The sequence below is a fragment of the Podarcis pityusensis genome (assembly GCF_964106645.2).
Source record: "Podarcis pityusensis genome assembly, chromosome: 7".
In the NCBI taxonomy this organism is placed as follows: Eukaryota; Metazoa; Chordata; class Lepidosauria; order Squamata; family Lacertidae; genus Podarcis; species Podarcis pityusensis.
The window spans coordinates 64,726,841-64,742,172 of NC_138031.1; the positions used below are offsets into that span (position 1 = coordinate 64,726,841).

General features: G+C 43.2%; 1 protein-coding gene across 15 annotated transcripts in view; it reads left to right on the plus strand.

The window, feature by feature from the left end:
• Positions 1–15,332, plus strand: part of RREB1 (ras responsive element binding protein 1) — a 126,908-nt gene that overhangs the window by 90,775 nt on the left and 20,801 nt on the right. For all 15 annotated transcript variants that reach the window (XM_081014610.1, XM_081014613.1, XM_081014599.1 and 12 more), the window contains 3 exons: positions 4,804–4,951; positions 6,515–6,654; positions 15,009–15,198. In XM_081014610.1, coding sequence (XP_080870736.1) covers positions 4,804–4,951; positions 6,515–6,654; positions 15,009–15,198 — 478 coding nt within the window. The remainder of the gene's footprint in view (positions 1–4,803; positions 4,952–6,514; positions 6,655–15,008; positions 15,199–15,332) is intronic.

Sequence of the window (15,332 nt, forward strand, 5' to 3'; positions counted from 1 at the left end):
AAAACTCAGCACACTAGTAAAAAAATGCCCACTCCCAAGAAAGGACCAGTGTCCATCTGTTCCAAATTCCAAGATCCTTTCGTTGCCCGTAGTCTTGCAAAAAAGGGTCACTTTTTAAAAGGTCACTTTCGCTCGTGGCTCCTCCTCTTCTTCCATCGCATTTGCAATGAACAATGTATTCTTATCTAAAAATTGTTAATCGGCCATTCCTTCATATCCATGACATGCACACAATTGCTCTCCATTTTTGTTAATTATGTGCAATGGAAATATGCAACGTGACTGTACCTCTAAACTTCGTTGTGTGGCATTTTCGTTTTTAAGAAGTTCTATATTGGGGTGGTGTTTTGCTGCTTTCTGTGTAAAGTTAGCTCCTTTGTCAGAAGGAAAGCGCCAAAAATCAAAGGAAGCAAAAGAGAGAGGCAACGTCTCAAAATCATGATGGCAAATTGATCTGTAATAATAGTCCTAATATTAAAAAAAAGTAAAATGCCCAGCAAGCATAGCTGTCAACTTTTCCCTTTTCTTACGAGGAATCCTATTCGGAATAAGGGAATTTCCCTTTAAAAAAGGGAAACATTGACAGCTATGCCAACAAGTTGCAGTTTATGGCTCGCTTTCTCGGAGGCAGAAGAAAAGTGTTCTTCTGTCAAGGCGACGCGTGTTCAAAAAATATTTGTCAGTAGCGTTTTGAGGTTTCGCCGTCCCTTTCCTGTTGCTTGGTGCCTCCTTCGTGTCTCCTTTCCCCCGAAGCACATTGCTCAAATAGCAAGGCTTGTTAATTTTCTTTCTGTGACTTACACGTCACCCCTTAATCTTTTCAAACCCAAGTTCATGCACTGGGTGTGGAGGTGTGTGAGAGAGTCCCCATCCATGAGTCTTCAGATGTTTTGGGAATTCTGCTCTCTGGCTTTGATCTTGCCCTGAGCCTAGGCGTGGGTTCTCCTAACAGAATTACTGTATAGTAGTTTGTGTTATATGCAGAATGTATCCCTAGAACCTAAGGTCTTGGAACAGATTGGATGCAGTCTAAGGACATGTTCACAGGATTATTTGTTTTGGGGTTGTGTGCAATGCAGGCAATGCTTCTCGCCAGCACAGACCACCTGCGCTGTTGCATTATTCCCCTCAGATACCGAGGAACTGGTAGGGTCTGCATATCCTCACTTATTACCACGAAAGGGAAAATCCTAGGAAGAAGTCACAATTTATTCCTAGGGTGCTTATAGTTGTGACCTACGCAGCACCAAGAAAGGACTAAAAGCAATGGGGCAACTTGTTGAACAGTGGCATGTATAATGGAAAAATAATAATAATTCTGTGTTCCTTTGGGAGCGTTTGCAGGTGTGCCCTGAATTGCTTTGCATCAGATAATTTAAACATGGGATTTCAGAGCGACCGTTAGAAAAGCCCTGCTGGCTCAGGCCCAAACACCCACGTAGTCGAACATTTCATTTTCACAGTGGCCAGCTAGATGCCCATGGGGATCCTGCAACAACAACTTTCTCTGCACTTGTGATTCCCAGCAACTTGCATTCAGAGGCATGTTGACAGCGAAGACGCATGAGTGATGGCACTCCGTGGCAGAGTGATGGAAATGTTTTCAGTTTAGTTCTAAGCAGTGTAGCTGCTGATCTTTCTCTCTCTGCAAGAGAAGTACAGCTTAATGCTGAGCTTTCTAAGTCATTATTTGAGATCAGTTAACAAACATGCTTTGAATGGAATGGAGCAATAGCCAATCCTAGCCCATTTAGTGTTGAGTATAAGAAAGAGAAAGTGAGACGTTTGCAAGCACACATACCTTAATTTTTTAAGTGTGCACTTAAAGTGATGTGGTCCCTTTACATTTTTGTAATGTTATATTTACCGACCTTGGGTCCGTTCTGTGTTAGCATAGGCACCATTTCTGTAAGTGGTGATTTCTGTCCCCCTCTGCTGACTTTCTTTCCCTTTCCCATGTGGTTTATCATTGAGTCTTTACGTTACAATTGTCCAGGACATAGAATGCTCCCAATGTCATGTTATTCTGCCTTGCTTGTTGTTATGAGCATTGACAGCCAACTTCTTATGTACGGTTTACGCTCTTGATCATTCGAGTCTGCAGACAAGTTGCGTGCAAAATGAGAAAATGGGAGGTGATGTGACAGGCAGGTCGCCTTCAAACTCCCATGCTGAATTTCATTTTCTTTGTCTTTACTCCCCTTTTTAAAAAAAACACACACACGAAAAAACAGAATAAAATTGGTGACAGTTTCTTGGTCTTGTTTAAAAGAGAGCTGACAAGAAAGGTACATTCTGATATTTGCTCATTCTTGCATGCCAAAGCAGAACCAGTTGGGCAAGTTGGAGTGGGTGGGAGTTGAATCTAGCTGCTTGTTAAGGTGGAACCAGAGCAGCAGTTACCCAGAAGCGCATTTGAGAGAAACATAATCGAGTGATTTGTTTTCCTCATTCTCTTTGTAATTTCGTGTACTTCCTTGTGAAACCTAACTTAGCCCTATAGAGCGATTATTCAAAATGGAGCACATTGATGCTCATTCAAGCATTTATCTTGTGCACTTAGTAAAGCCTTCTGCCTACGGTTTTATTTCATATGTACTAATTGCGAATTGATTCTCCAAATTTGGATCTTTACGTAGTCAAAAACGGCAGAAAGGTTAACTGGTTATCAGGCCCAAAGCCAGCAGGGGAACCAGACTCTGAGCTTTCCTTTCTTTAAAAGGAAGGCAAGTCTCTAGCCCTCCTACAAAAAAAGTTAGGAAGCAAAATGTTTAAGTATCCATCTACGTAATTTCATTAAGATGAGCCAACTTGGCTGCTCCCACCACTCAGTCTTTTTAGACAATGAGTGACATCAGAGCTATGATTGAATGTGAGTTGTTTGGACAACTGGGGTCTGTCCTGAAGATTAGTTGTTTTCCTTCCTCCTTCTCTTTAGTTAAAAGTCTAGTTAAAAGATAGAGCTTTCTGGAACTGTGTGAATGGCATTTCTTCTTCTTCTGATGTTTGTGGACTCTTTAGTGCAACTGCATATCTATATTAATGTTTTCCCATTGTGTGATTGTCCATTCTCCTCTCACCCTGGGGATCTTGGAGGGAAATGATTGTGCTAATGCCCTTTTAGATTTAGGGTGTGGTTAAAATGCCCTAAAGAGACTGAAAAATTCCTGCTTGCTACAAGGAAGAATCATGAGAATCACTGCTATATTTCTTTAATTTTTTTATATCATGCCTGTGAGACAAATGGAGTGAAACTGGCTTAGGAGAAACTCACTAGCTGTAGCATATATATGTAAGGTATGATATGCATCATAGGCAGGAAAAATATAGGCATTTGTACTTGACTGGAATTTCATCAGAAACCTGAAGAGCTTCCTTGAAGGAAATAAACAGAAACAATGATGCTGCCATATTTCTTTTTAAGAAACCAAAAGCTCACACGTTGAGAGTCCTTGCTTTTCTGTACTTGCTTAATACAAATTTCCCATTCTCCATAGTATTGCACCTCTCATTATTTGGAGAATGTGTGTGTTTTGATCTCTGTGCCATTAATTCTCTGCTTCAAAAGCTGTAATGAATTGCCCTGTGGCTGATCAACTGGTGGGGTCTGGAGACTATTTTGTCTGGCAACTGATGGTGAGAAAAGTAGTGTGTAATCATATATATCTACTCAAAAGTTCCCTGTTAATGGAGCATAGGATTGTATCCTAGTTGTGTTTTTAATTCTGTATTCTTAAAACTTCATATTGAATTTTGTAATACAGGAGAAACTGATTATTTTCACTCAGGTTTACTTCTGCAAATGGGAAATAACTACAATGATTTTTTTTTAAGATGCACTAGCAAGATATGTGTAGGGTGCCATTTAGGGATTAAACTTCATTGTCATGTCATTATTTGAGATGAGCTAAAATGTGTGGCTGAGAGGTTTTTTTTTGCATGCTCTCTGTCAAATATCTGTTGAAGGCAAGTCTGGGAAAAGTGAAAGGCATCTAATCTTGCTAATTAAGATTACACTGTAAAAGCACTGCAAAGGGCCAGCGTGGAAAGAACTGTTCTCATTGTATTTTGTACCGCAAAATCTCTGGTATTGCTAACTCCATTAATCTCTGCCCTACCCTTATTTGAGAGGGGGGTGGGGAACCTGTTGAACTTGTAAAAAGAATAAACCAATTTACTGTACTGAATAGCAGGATCATTCTAGAATATACAATTTCCCCAGTTATTAAACACAAAATTCCAATTTATCCTTCAGGTTATGATACTGCTCTGGGGCAGCCCATCCCATTTTGCCACCCCCCACTGAAGCCTTGCTTACTGGGGTTGCATGGCAACAGCTTCTGATGAAATCTCGTTGAACTCTCGCAAGATCTTGCCAGAATCCACTACTGCTTCTCCAGTGGTGGGTGGGGCGTCAGCAGGGGTCCCGCCCCATGAGATTCCACTGCCCAGGGGGACTGCCTAAGTCTACTTCCTGGTCTGACCATGATACTGGTAATATCATAATATAACATGGAAATTGAGGTGTCTTCTCTGGTTGCTGTAGATCATTAATGAGGGATTAATGAGGTTTCATTGTTGACAATTAAGCTTTAATATAAACAATCAGCTTACCTCCGACATAACCAGATACAATTTATGGCGCAATATATGGGTTGAAGGCACATTATAGATAAGTCCCATGAATTAATATAATTTAATTATCATCATCATCATCTTCCTTTTGGTTCAGAATCTATAGTGGAACAGCCGGCTCATTTTTTATATATATTCTCTTCTCTTCCCTTTCCCACCTGATTTTAGACATATGAAAATCCACGAGAAGGATCCAAATGGCACTACTACAAGTACAGCACCTGCCTCCCCACTGAAACGCAGGCGGTTGTCCACAAAACGAAAACACAGCCTAGAAACCGAGGCAGACAAAGAGGAGCGAATTCCAGCCAAAAAGGTTTTTCTATCATGTTTTCTGCAATATTTCACCATACGTTGAAAGCACACCCAACACACATTTGCAGCACGTGACTTCACCCAAGGAATCCTGGGAGATGTAATTTCCTCCTCACACAGCTACAGTTCTCAGGATTATTTGGGGGACATCATGTGCTTTAAATGTTTATGGGATGCACTTTAAAAGTAGGGCATGGCTCTGCCCAAAGTTACATTCTCCCCCTCCCCCTTTCCCTTTATATCTTTCCATTTATTCCAGGGATGGGGGAACCTGCAGCCCTCCTAAATGTTTTTGGAGTCCAACTCCCATCAGCCCCAGCCAGTGTGGTCAGTGGTCAAGGATGATGGGAGTTGTATTCGGGCAAAAATATGGGGGACTGCAGGTCCCCCATCCTTGATTTATGCGAGGGGTGGGTTTTGTTTTTTTTTGAAGATGATCAGCTTAAAATTAGACATTAGAAATTCTCTTCATCACATGGCGATGGAAGAGAGGAGGTGGGGACATTATAATAGGCTTGTGGTTGCCAAAAAATTCAAAAATGTAGGGGTGTATGTGTGTGTGTTGTACTCATTCATTTTTATGAAGTGACATGCGCTATGATGTCACCCATAAGGAAGTAGGATGCTTTCAAAGGTGGTTTGAAAGTCATGCACGCCCTACTTCCCTATATGCATCAGACCTGCCCACTCAGTCCCTGAGCAGGGTCTTTCTTTTGCTGAGCAAGGAAGGTCTGGTGAGGGCTTTCGTTTGCGTTTGCCTGAATGGGAGTTGACCCCTCCATGCAGCTGGGGGCGTTGCTTTGTCGGAGACTACAACCGAGTGGAGAGTTTGATTCGTGTTCAAGCAAATGCAAGTCAGAGCCTGCCCCCCCTCCATGAACCTCCCCTATGGACCTCCCTTGCTCAGTGCAGGACGATCAGGGCCAACGCACACAAGATTGGATGTTTCCCAAGGTTTTGCGGGCGGGACTTGGTTGCGTGCCTCTGTCCTGTCGTGGCTTTTAACCAGGGCACATTCAGGCAAGTTTATGAGCACAGCCTTCTGCGTTGCTTCAGCCTGGTGCCGTTTTAATGCAGTACAACATTGGGCAAGTGTGAATGAACATGACAGATGGCTGCTACTGTGCAGACAGACACAAAGGAAGCCCAAAGGTCCAAATGATCATCTCCATATCTGCAGTGGCTGACCTGAAAAGAGGATGTCACGAAAACAGCTTGAGCGAGGCAAACCTCATTGAATACAGCATTTTTTATGTCTGCTGTTCTTATAAGACTCTGTTGATTAGAAATATTATTGTTTTTCTCAGAATCCCTCAAATTTCATGGCTGACAATGACCCCCTTCTCGGAAAGCTGTTTTCTTTGGTGTAAAAACATGTAACAAGGCACACTCCTCCCCTTACGTGTTCATATTCTGTGTGGTGGTGTGGTGGGGAGTATTTACTCTTGGGCAAAGCAATGGGAAGGTTCAAAGCAGCCCAAAGAGGCTGGAATCACACTCCATGTGAATTTGTGCGCTCAGTCAGGTTTTTGCGTGAGAGAATTCTCCCTTCTCTACCAAACAGGCCGTGGAGGAACTGCAAAGTGGTGAAGCTGAGAAGAAGGCCGAGGATGAAGTTTATCGTTGTCCAGTGTGTTTCAAGGAATTTTCGTGCAAGTATGGGCTGGAAAGCCACATGGAGGCACATCCAGACACCTCACTGAGGTAACAAAAGAGCACCGCAGATGTGGCTTGTTGTGGAAGATGGTTGTTTGATGCAAATGTATGTTCCAACACATTTTAAGCCCTCTTGAATTCAGTGGGACTGAGTAAATGAGGTTATTTATGTATTAAACCTCATTTGAATCTGACTTGAGGTTACGTTTTTGTTAAAACTATTTAACTGTTCTTCCAGTTTTTGTAAGTTTTTGACCAAGTGGCAACAGCTTTTGGGATTGGCATGGTGCTGATAGGATTTTTGTGTTGGCAAGTCGTGATGAACCATTGTAGGGGAAAGGCTATGGTTTCGTAGTTGCGTTGCATGCCAAAGGTCCCAAGTTGAATTCCCGGCAGGGCTGGAAGACACCCTCATCCTGAAACCACAGAGAGCTGCTGCTGCTCGTAGTCTGGGTAGACAGTATTGAGCTTAGACAGACCAGATGGCCTGATTCAGTACAAGACAACCTCCCATGTTCTATGTAATCTGCTTCTTGCAGATGAGATACCAGAGTCCAGATGAACTCCGTGTGTTAAAAGCACATGTGAAGAGACTGCATAGCTAAGCTCCCCCATCAATGTCCCTGATGGTTGCGCATTTGGCAGCAGTGGGAAGAGGCCCTGCATGCATTTTAATGTATGAGCATATAATGCCTCCATGTGGTGGGTGTTGAAGGGGAATGCTTGGCAAACTGAACAAGATTCACCTTTCTCATGGAGGAGCTCAGCATGCATTGATGGATGTAGTTGATTTCCTAGGATACTCCTTTTTATCAGGGAACTATTCATGCTGAGCATGTTAAAATCCAGGATTTGGGGGCTAGAGCAAGTGTGCAGGACTTTTACTAGGAAAGGTAGCACATGTTGGGTTTTGCTTAAAACAAAAATCTAGTTTAATTTTATTAGTTCATTAACTGGGTGAGTGTTTTCTGGCCCCCTGCCATTTGTGCTGTGAGGTTCCACAGGGTTCTGTTCTTTCCCCAGTTCTGCTTAATATCTCTGGGAAGCCATTGGGAACAGTCATTAGATGTTTTGGAGTAAGGTGTCACCTGTATGCCGATGACACTCAGCTCTGTTTCTCCATAACATCAGAAGAGGCTGTGAAAGCTTTGAACCTGTGTCTGGATTCAATGTTGGTGGACTGGATGAAACTGTCTTTGAATCCTGGAGACAGAGGCTCTTTGGTTGGGTGGCTCCCTTGTTCAGGAAATTGGCGTTACCTGTTCTCTCTGAAGGAGCAAGTGCATAGCTTGGGGTTTTTCCTGGGTGCATCCTTGTGACCAGAGGCCCTAGTGTCATCTGTGGCCAGGAGTGCCTTTTACCAGTTGATTTGCCAACTGCGGCCATTCCTCAACAGGGATAGCTTGACCGCTGTAGTCTACACATTGGTAACCTTGAGGCTACATTACTGTAGTGCTCTCTGTGTGGGGCTGCCCTTGGGTCTGTTTGGAAGCTCCATCTGTTGCAGAACACTGTGGCCAGATTGCTGATGAGAGGTTCTGTTCGAGAAAGTGTAACACCATGGTTAAAACAACTGCACTGGTTGCCCATCTACTGCCAAGCCAGGTTCAAGATTCTTGCATTGACTTGCAACTCCCTGAACAACTTAGGTCCAGGCTATCTCAGGGACCACCTGAACCCTTCCATCCCAGCTTGATCACCGAGATCATCTTCAGGAACATCTCTGATTGTTCCCCAAGTTGGCAAGGCTCATTTGATGACAATGACAAACCGAGCCTTTCATGTCATTGGCCCGGTCAAGTGGAACACCATGCCAATAGAGATTATGGGGGTGTCTTCTGTGCCAACTCTTAAACTTTTCTATTCTGCCAGGTCTATGCAGGCAATTAAGGGTACATCCACCACAATGGTCTACTGAAGTTTTTAATTCTTTTGCTTTTAACTTGTTTTCAACTTGTTATAAATTTACTACATGGTTTTATATTGTTGTGAACCACTGTGATATATTTTAAAGAAAGAGCGGTATATAAACAAACAAACAAGATTTTTTACACTGCCTAGTAACTAATGTTCTCAGTAAACCGTACAATTTAAGAACCTTTAATTAAAAAACAAACAAACAAGAAACAGCTTCATCACCATAGAACGCTTCTCATTGACTATTTTTCTGTGCAAGATTTGGGTGACCTGGCTTGGATTGGTACAATGAGTGGGCGTGAACTAGTGACAGGGCTGCCCCCTCCCCCCCCCCCCCCCGTTCTGGTATTACCAAATGAACAATATTCATCCCAGGGCAAAATAAAAACAAGAACAAAAAATGCCTGGTATTACCTTGGATTTTGGTATCGCCTTGGTGAGTGAGCCCTATTATCTTCTGAAATACAAAAGTCTGGAGGACTAAGGCCCTCCTTTGTTTACCCACCGAAGGAAAAACACATCCTTAATCCATTGATTAGGTAAGAGAGACTCTTCCCCGCCTCCCACCCCCCTTTTTAGGGCAGTCTCTTTTGATGATGTAAAGCCTTTACATTATGCATCTTTGCCAGATAATTATGGTAAGGACAAGTCTCCTGGGGGAGTGGGAATAATGGGACCTTTTGTTATGTTAGACAACTGGCTGGAGCAGTGAGGCCTCTTGCCATGGAATTAACTCTTCCCATTGAGCCTCTCCTCCTAGTGAACTGTCCTGAAGTTACACCCTAATTAGCTGCATTAGCTAGACAGAGCAAGGCCATCTCAGGGATGTCTCCTGTGAGGGACCATTATTATCTCTGGCTGGTGTTGGAGGCACAACACTATCCTTTTCATCCTCGCTCCCCTCCTGCTAGGGCTATTTAAAGGCAACAGTTTTCTCTGCAGCCTGCCCCACCAGAGAGGCTCCAGCTATTTCGGTGCGTTTACATAGGAATGACCGATATAATTAGCAGAGCAGAGAAATGCCGCACAGCCAATAGGGCAAACAAGAAGCCACCTCGGACTTCTTCTCTCAGAGCCTTTTTCCTTGTGTGCAGCTTTCTATTCCTGCCAAGGCTATAAATCTTCTCTTAAATTGCTCATCGGCTTCAGAGACTCAAAACACTGTTTTCTGAAAGCTGCAGGGCCGATACACTTTAAAGTTGTGTTGCCGTCTTATCCTGCCTTTTTCTCCAAAGGTTCTCTGCTCTGTATCACTGCCCCACTACTCAATTTACCACAATTCTCTCGCATGGTTTCAGTTAAGGCTGAGCAATGTCTAGTTTTCAACATCGTGATATAACCCCAGCTAAACACCGCAATATACCAGTAGATCACAATGTCTGAAATAAGGATGGAACTATGTACAGTGGTACCTCGGCTTAAGAACAGTCCGGTTTAAGAACGATTTGGTTTAAAAAATGCCACAAAAATGGAAATGGTGTCTTGGTTTGAGAACTTTACCTCGGTGTAAGAACGGAATCCGAATGGTGGAAACGTTCCGGCGGCGGGAGGCCTCATTAGGGAAAGCGCGCCTCAGTTTAAGAACGGTTTTGGTTTAAGAACGGACTTCTGGAACGGCTTAAGTTCATAAACCGAGATACTACTGTAGAGTAGATACTACTGTAGAGCAAACAGGATAACGTCTTGGCAACTGCTACTACTTAGAGGTCTAAAACCTGTACGTTTTTACTTACCTTTAACACATTGTTACAACAGAGCAGCGGGTGGCAGGAATCACGAGAGAGGCGATGACGGGCTTCGTGATTTCCCCACACACCATGATTTTTTACATAGCACACACACACAGCGTGATTTGCGATATATTGCCATGTCGGATACAGTGGTACCTCGGGTTACATACGCTTCAGGTTACAGACTCCGCTAACCCGGAAATAGTACCTCAGGTTAAGAACTTTGCTTCAGGATGAGAACAGAAATTGTGCTCCAGCAGCGGGAGGCCCCATTAGCTAAAGTGGTGCTTCAGGTTAAGAACAGTTTCAGGTTAAGAACGGACCTCCAGAACGAATTAAGTACTTAACCTGAGGTACCACTGTATTGGGAAACAGTTACCGCAGTGTGGACTTCACACCGATAATGGGTGATGTATTGATACCTCACCCAGCCCTAGTTTAGGCTGAGAACCAGGTTTGATCCCAGCGCCTCTAGTTAGGGCTGGAGAGGACGTCTGCAGAGGCACTCAGCCATGGAGGTCTGAACTGTTTGCTTTGCCCACACCACACCATCTGTGTTGATCTGCCTCCATCCCCCGCTCTTCGCCACCCCTGGCCTTTCTCTGATTTCCTACCTCCTGTATGAAATTAGGCTGAGGATTGTCAGTCCCGTCTGAAACACTCATTCCATTAGTGCAAGAGCTTCCTCTCTCCTCCTATGTTCCATCTCCAAATTTGCTCCTAGTGTTGTGGGAACCCCAGAACAGATTTAAGGGGGTGCATGGGAGGAGGCTATTGGAGGGGAAGTTGCGTTTTCCAAGCAGAAATCCTTGTGCTGATGGAATGTGTTGCATAGCACTATATTGGATACAGGCCTAAATGTTTAGTAATGGTGCTAGTCCCTTTTTTATTTTTTCAGGCAAAAGGGTGGTAATAGCTATAAGCTGTCTTGTTGGTCCAGCTACACACACACACGGGCAGGGGAAGCTTTTTAACTTTGGCTTCTTCCTTGGACATCACAGCGGCTCTTGAGAGTTGCCACTGTGCCTTTGCTCTGCTCACCGGCAACTGCGGAGCAGCTGTTTGATGATGCTGTTTCTCCTCCTCAGAGCCCATGTGTGGAGAGACAGAGGAGGGTTTTGTCCCGAAAGGAGAGCAATGTGGCAAGCTGGCTGGTGTTAACAGGGACGTTAACCAGTGCACATTTTGACAAGGGTGAACAATGAAATCCTTTCAACAAGGAATAAGTCTCTTGCTTTAAAGTGCTAACTGGTGTTCCTTCTTTTCAAAGCTGCTATATAACTATGTTAAAGAACAGCATTCCTCTCTATGCTTCCCTCCTGGAAGCGAGTTTGATTCAATTTTGTTTTTCAAACAAAGTAGCATTTTTGTAGATTTAAGAAAATGATTTCTGTTAACGACCAGTGTGTGCTATTTCAGTGTAAATGATTAAGCCTCGCATTGGGTCAGTGCAGCTTGGGTTAATTTTTTGTTTTATTACAGTGGCTAACATCTACATGATTTTTTTTTAAAGGTAGTATAGGCCTAGGTACTAACATTGGGCACATTACAAAGTTTGGTGTTTCTGGATTTCTGTTGGCTTTTACATGAGCGAAGTTAACTATGTGCTTAAACGCCCATTGAAAATAAGCAGAACCTAAAAGGGTTGATGTAAAATGGAACAGAGTTTGTCTTTGAAAATACATTCACATATGGATAATCAAAGTGCCTTTGAGCATGTACAGAACGCCTTTCTTTCACTGCTAAGAACCTGCAAGCAAGGAATGCACAGTAACACAAAAAAGGGATATAAATGCAACCCACCCACCTTTTTCTAACATGAGCTCAAAGTGGTATATATGGTTCTCATTGCTCACAGCAACCCTGTGAGGTAGGTAGGTCACTCAGAGTGTTGTGTGGCCAAGTGGGACTGCCTTGCAAGCATAGCATCTTCTGCTGTCATTTGTCGCTCTGCTTAACTCCTCCTGTCTCCTTCAGTCTCTGTGTTACGTAACACAGCCCTTTCTTATTTGACTTGACATTCTGTGTGGGGTATTCTTATTAGACTGCAAGCTTCTCCCTCCCTCTCTTTTTTTGACATCATCACGCACAAAGTATTTCCATATGTTTCTAAAGCTTTTTCAGTTTGAGGTGTCCAGCTCCTTGCTTTTAAATAATGCTCACTCGGAAGCCATTAAACAGAAGAAGAAAAGTGTGTTGTTTTTTTAATCTACTTTCTTCAGCACCTATAAATGTTTTGCTCTTATTGTGTACTTTTCCTCATGTAGTAGTAGTAGCAGCAGAAATTAGGCCCAAAAATGTGAAAAGGAGTCTCACTATATTTAAGCAAATATTTGTTTATTTTTCTTACCCTTTATTACAGTTGGTACTAAAGCATTGAGAGGCCATACAAGTGCTTATTGTTAAGCTGATTTAAGTGTATTCTGGTGCTCAGCTTGGCAATGCCAGTCCAAGAAACTGGCTTCCTGAAGCAGAGGCCAAATGGTACCTTTCCCCCTCGCGGAGTTACTATGCCCCTTGCAAGCTGTTGTCTATGGTGCCTCCCCGTTGCTATCTATCCATCTTGAAAAATAAAGGCAGGACTCTTCCTTTTACTGATGTACGGTAGTTGCTGGGGAGCAGCAAAACAACTCGCCAGCTGCCTCTGTGTTGGCTCCTTTTACACCACAAATAATGGCGTCCATGGTGGTAGGAGGCTAGTCAATTAACAAGCAAATGTTGTGGACTAGTAACTTTTGAAATTTGCAAGACCACACTGGGATGAGACGAGGTCTGCTACTCCTTGAGCTGCCTGAGATTTGCTCCAAAAAGCCCTTGTTGTCCTCCCTGTCTGTTGTCCTGCAGTACCATGAGTTTGTTAATATTTCCCTTAGCCCTTGCCATCTTCCATGGACCCAAGTGGTTTGCTAAATAATAGTACCACTGCAGCGTGCGAATTGCAAGCATTTTTGAGAAGCCCAAGTGGGGTTTGCAAATCCTGGGAGACCTTGAGAGCTGAGAGACTGCACTTACAATGACCCTCATTGTCTTTCTGGAGAGATTTAGAAACAAGGTGCCAGAGAGTAGGTGGGAGGTCTTGGGAAGAGTGGTGTGTTGAAATCAAGAGTGTCTGGCTGATACAGGCTGTTTCAAATGTTTCTGGGTGACTACTTTCCCTTGCTGGCTTTTGCTTCAGTTTTCCATCTGCAGTCATGACAACAGGTGTTGAGTGTTACTTCAAATGCTTTCTGGCCTTGCGGTGATTCTGTACTCACATTATATGAAGTAATTCCAAGATACCTTCTCTCTCTCTGAAGCGTTGCCTATAAATTTTCCCCAGGGCTCTGAATTTGCAGTGGTCTGTGTTGCAGTGGAAATGCTGTTGCAGTAATAGTAATAGTAGCAGCAGCAACAACAACAACAAACAACCACTACATCAGCCTGCCAGCAATGCCTGTAAAAGAAAAAAAAGTGGCAAGTGAGGTGTTCCAATGGGTTCAGGAAGCTGTTTTCTTGAGAATTGCAGTGATACCAACGCGTTATGAGGATTGGACAAATCACTGAGTTGAAGCAGTTGCAGGAGGCAGCATGTTAGCATCTTCTGGAATAAGTATAAAGAAAAGGGAAATTAAAAACAAAACAAAAACAACTTGAAAGGCAATTGGAAAGCTTTTTGTGCTTGATAAAACTGCTTCCTGCACCCAATGGAGTCATTCTCTTTGCATTTGGACTTGTGGTGCTCACTTATTCAGTATGACAAGCAAAAATTTATGTTACAAAATAAAAATAAAAGTAAAAATGCTGTGCTTAGGAAAAACCCAGTTTCCAATTAAACATACCAGAGCACTTCCATTTACATATTGCACCAGAAGAAGAGGACTGGAAGGGGGACTCCAAATGATAACGTGGAAAGTTATTTAGATAATAAAGATTTTAAAAAATCCATATATTCCAAACGTCTGAGGAATGATTGGCTTGCTGCCCTATTTGTATTGTGTGACCAAAGAAGACACAATGGGACACAACAATCTCAAGGACCAGGGAGGATGGGCAAGGATAAGCTGCTGGGACAAGGAACTCCAGGAGCTGGTAGTGGAATGGGGGTGGGGAGGGATTTGAGGTGTCAAAATGCCAGTGACCAGTCCTTTGGACATACCTTCCCATTGTATGGCCTACCAGGCTGGGTTGTAGCCTACTGTTTATGCATTGTGGTCTAAGTATCTGGCCTTTGTTGAGGAGCCAGGAGTCTTACTAAGCTTGTCAATATGGCTGGTAAGCTGCCTGCAGCTTGGGTTATAAGGCTGTGCTGACTTTAACTAGAGAGTTTCCGGGATGTGCTTCCTTTTGATGCAACTCTGAAAATACTAACTCAAGTTTGGTACATCCTTGTGTTGCATTCCCACACTGTCACAATCCCCTCACACTCTTCTCCAATGCCATGACAGTGGTACGGAGAGCTGGATCTGAGCCTCTATGTATCGAGCCAAGGGTATATAGCTGGCAGACTTTTCCTTCTTGTAGCCTCAAAGGACTGCTGACCTTCTAAGACTAGAAGATGGACAAGAGTAAGAAAACAGGTGCAGCTTGCCCTTAGGCAAGTTGTAAAATATAAACTGTTGGTTTTGGTAATGTACTGGTATTATTTGATAAGTAGCTAACGGAGTAGATGAAAATAGATGGGTGTTCTGTTTTCGTTGGGGTACCGAACATTTAACCAGGTATGTGACATGGTACTTTAAAATTCTTCATAAGTTCTTTTTCTTCTCCTCCCTTCAGGTGTGACATCTGTTGCCTTTCCTTCCGCACGCACCGGGGTTTGTTGCGGCATAATGCGGTTATTCATAAACAACTTCCAAGGGACCCACTGGGAAAGCCTTTTATTCAGAATAACCCTTCGATTCCTGCAGGCTTCCACGATTTGGGATTCACAGATTTCTCCTGCAGGAAATTTCCTCGCATTTCTCAGGTATATGCCCCATTTGGCTTTCTTTCTTTCTTTCTTTCTTTCTTTCTTTCTTTCTTTCTTTCTTTTTGGGAACAAAGCGCTTTTTGATCTGTGATTTTAAACCTGGGCTGTTTTTATACTGTATCTGTTGTACT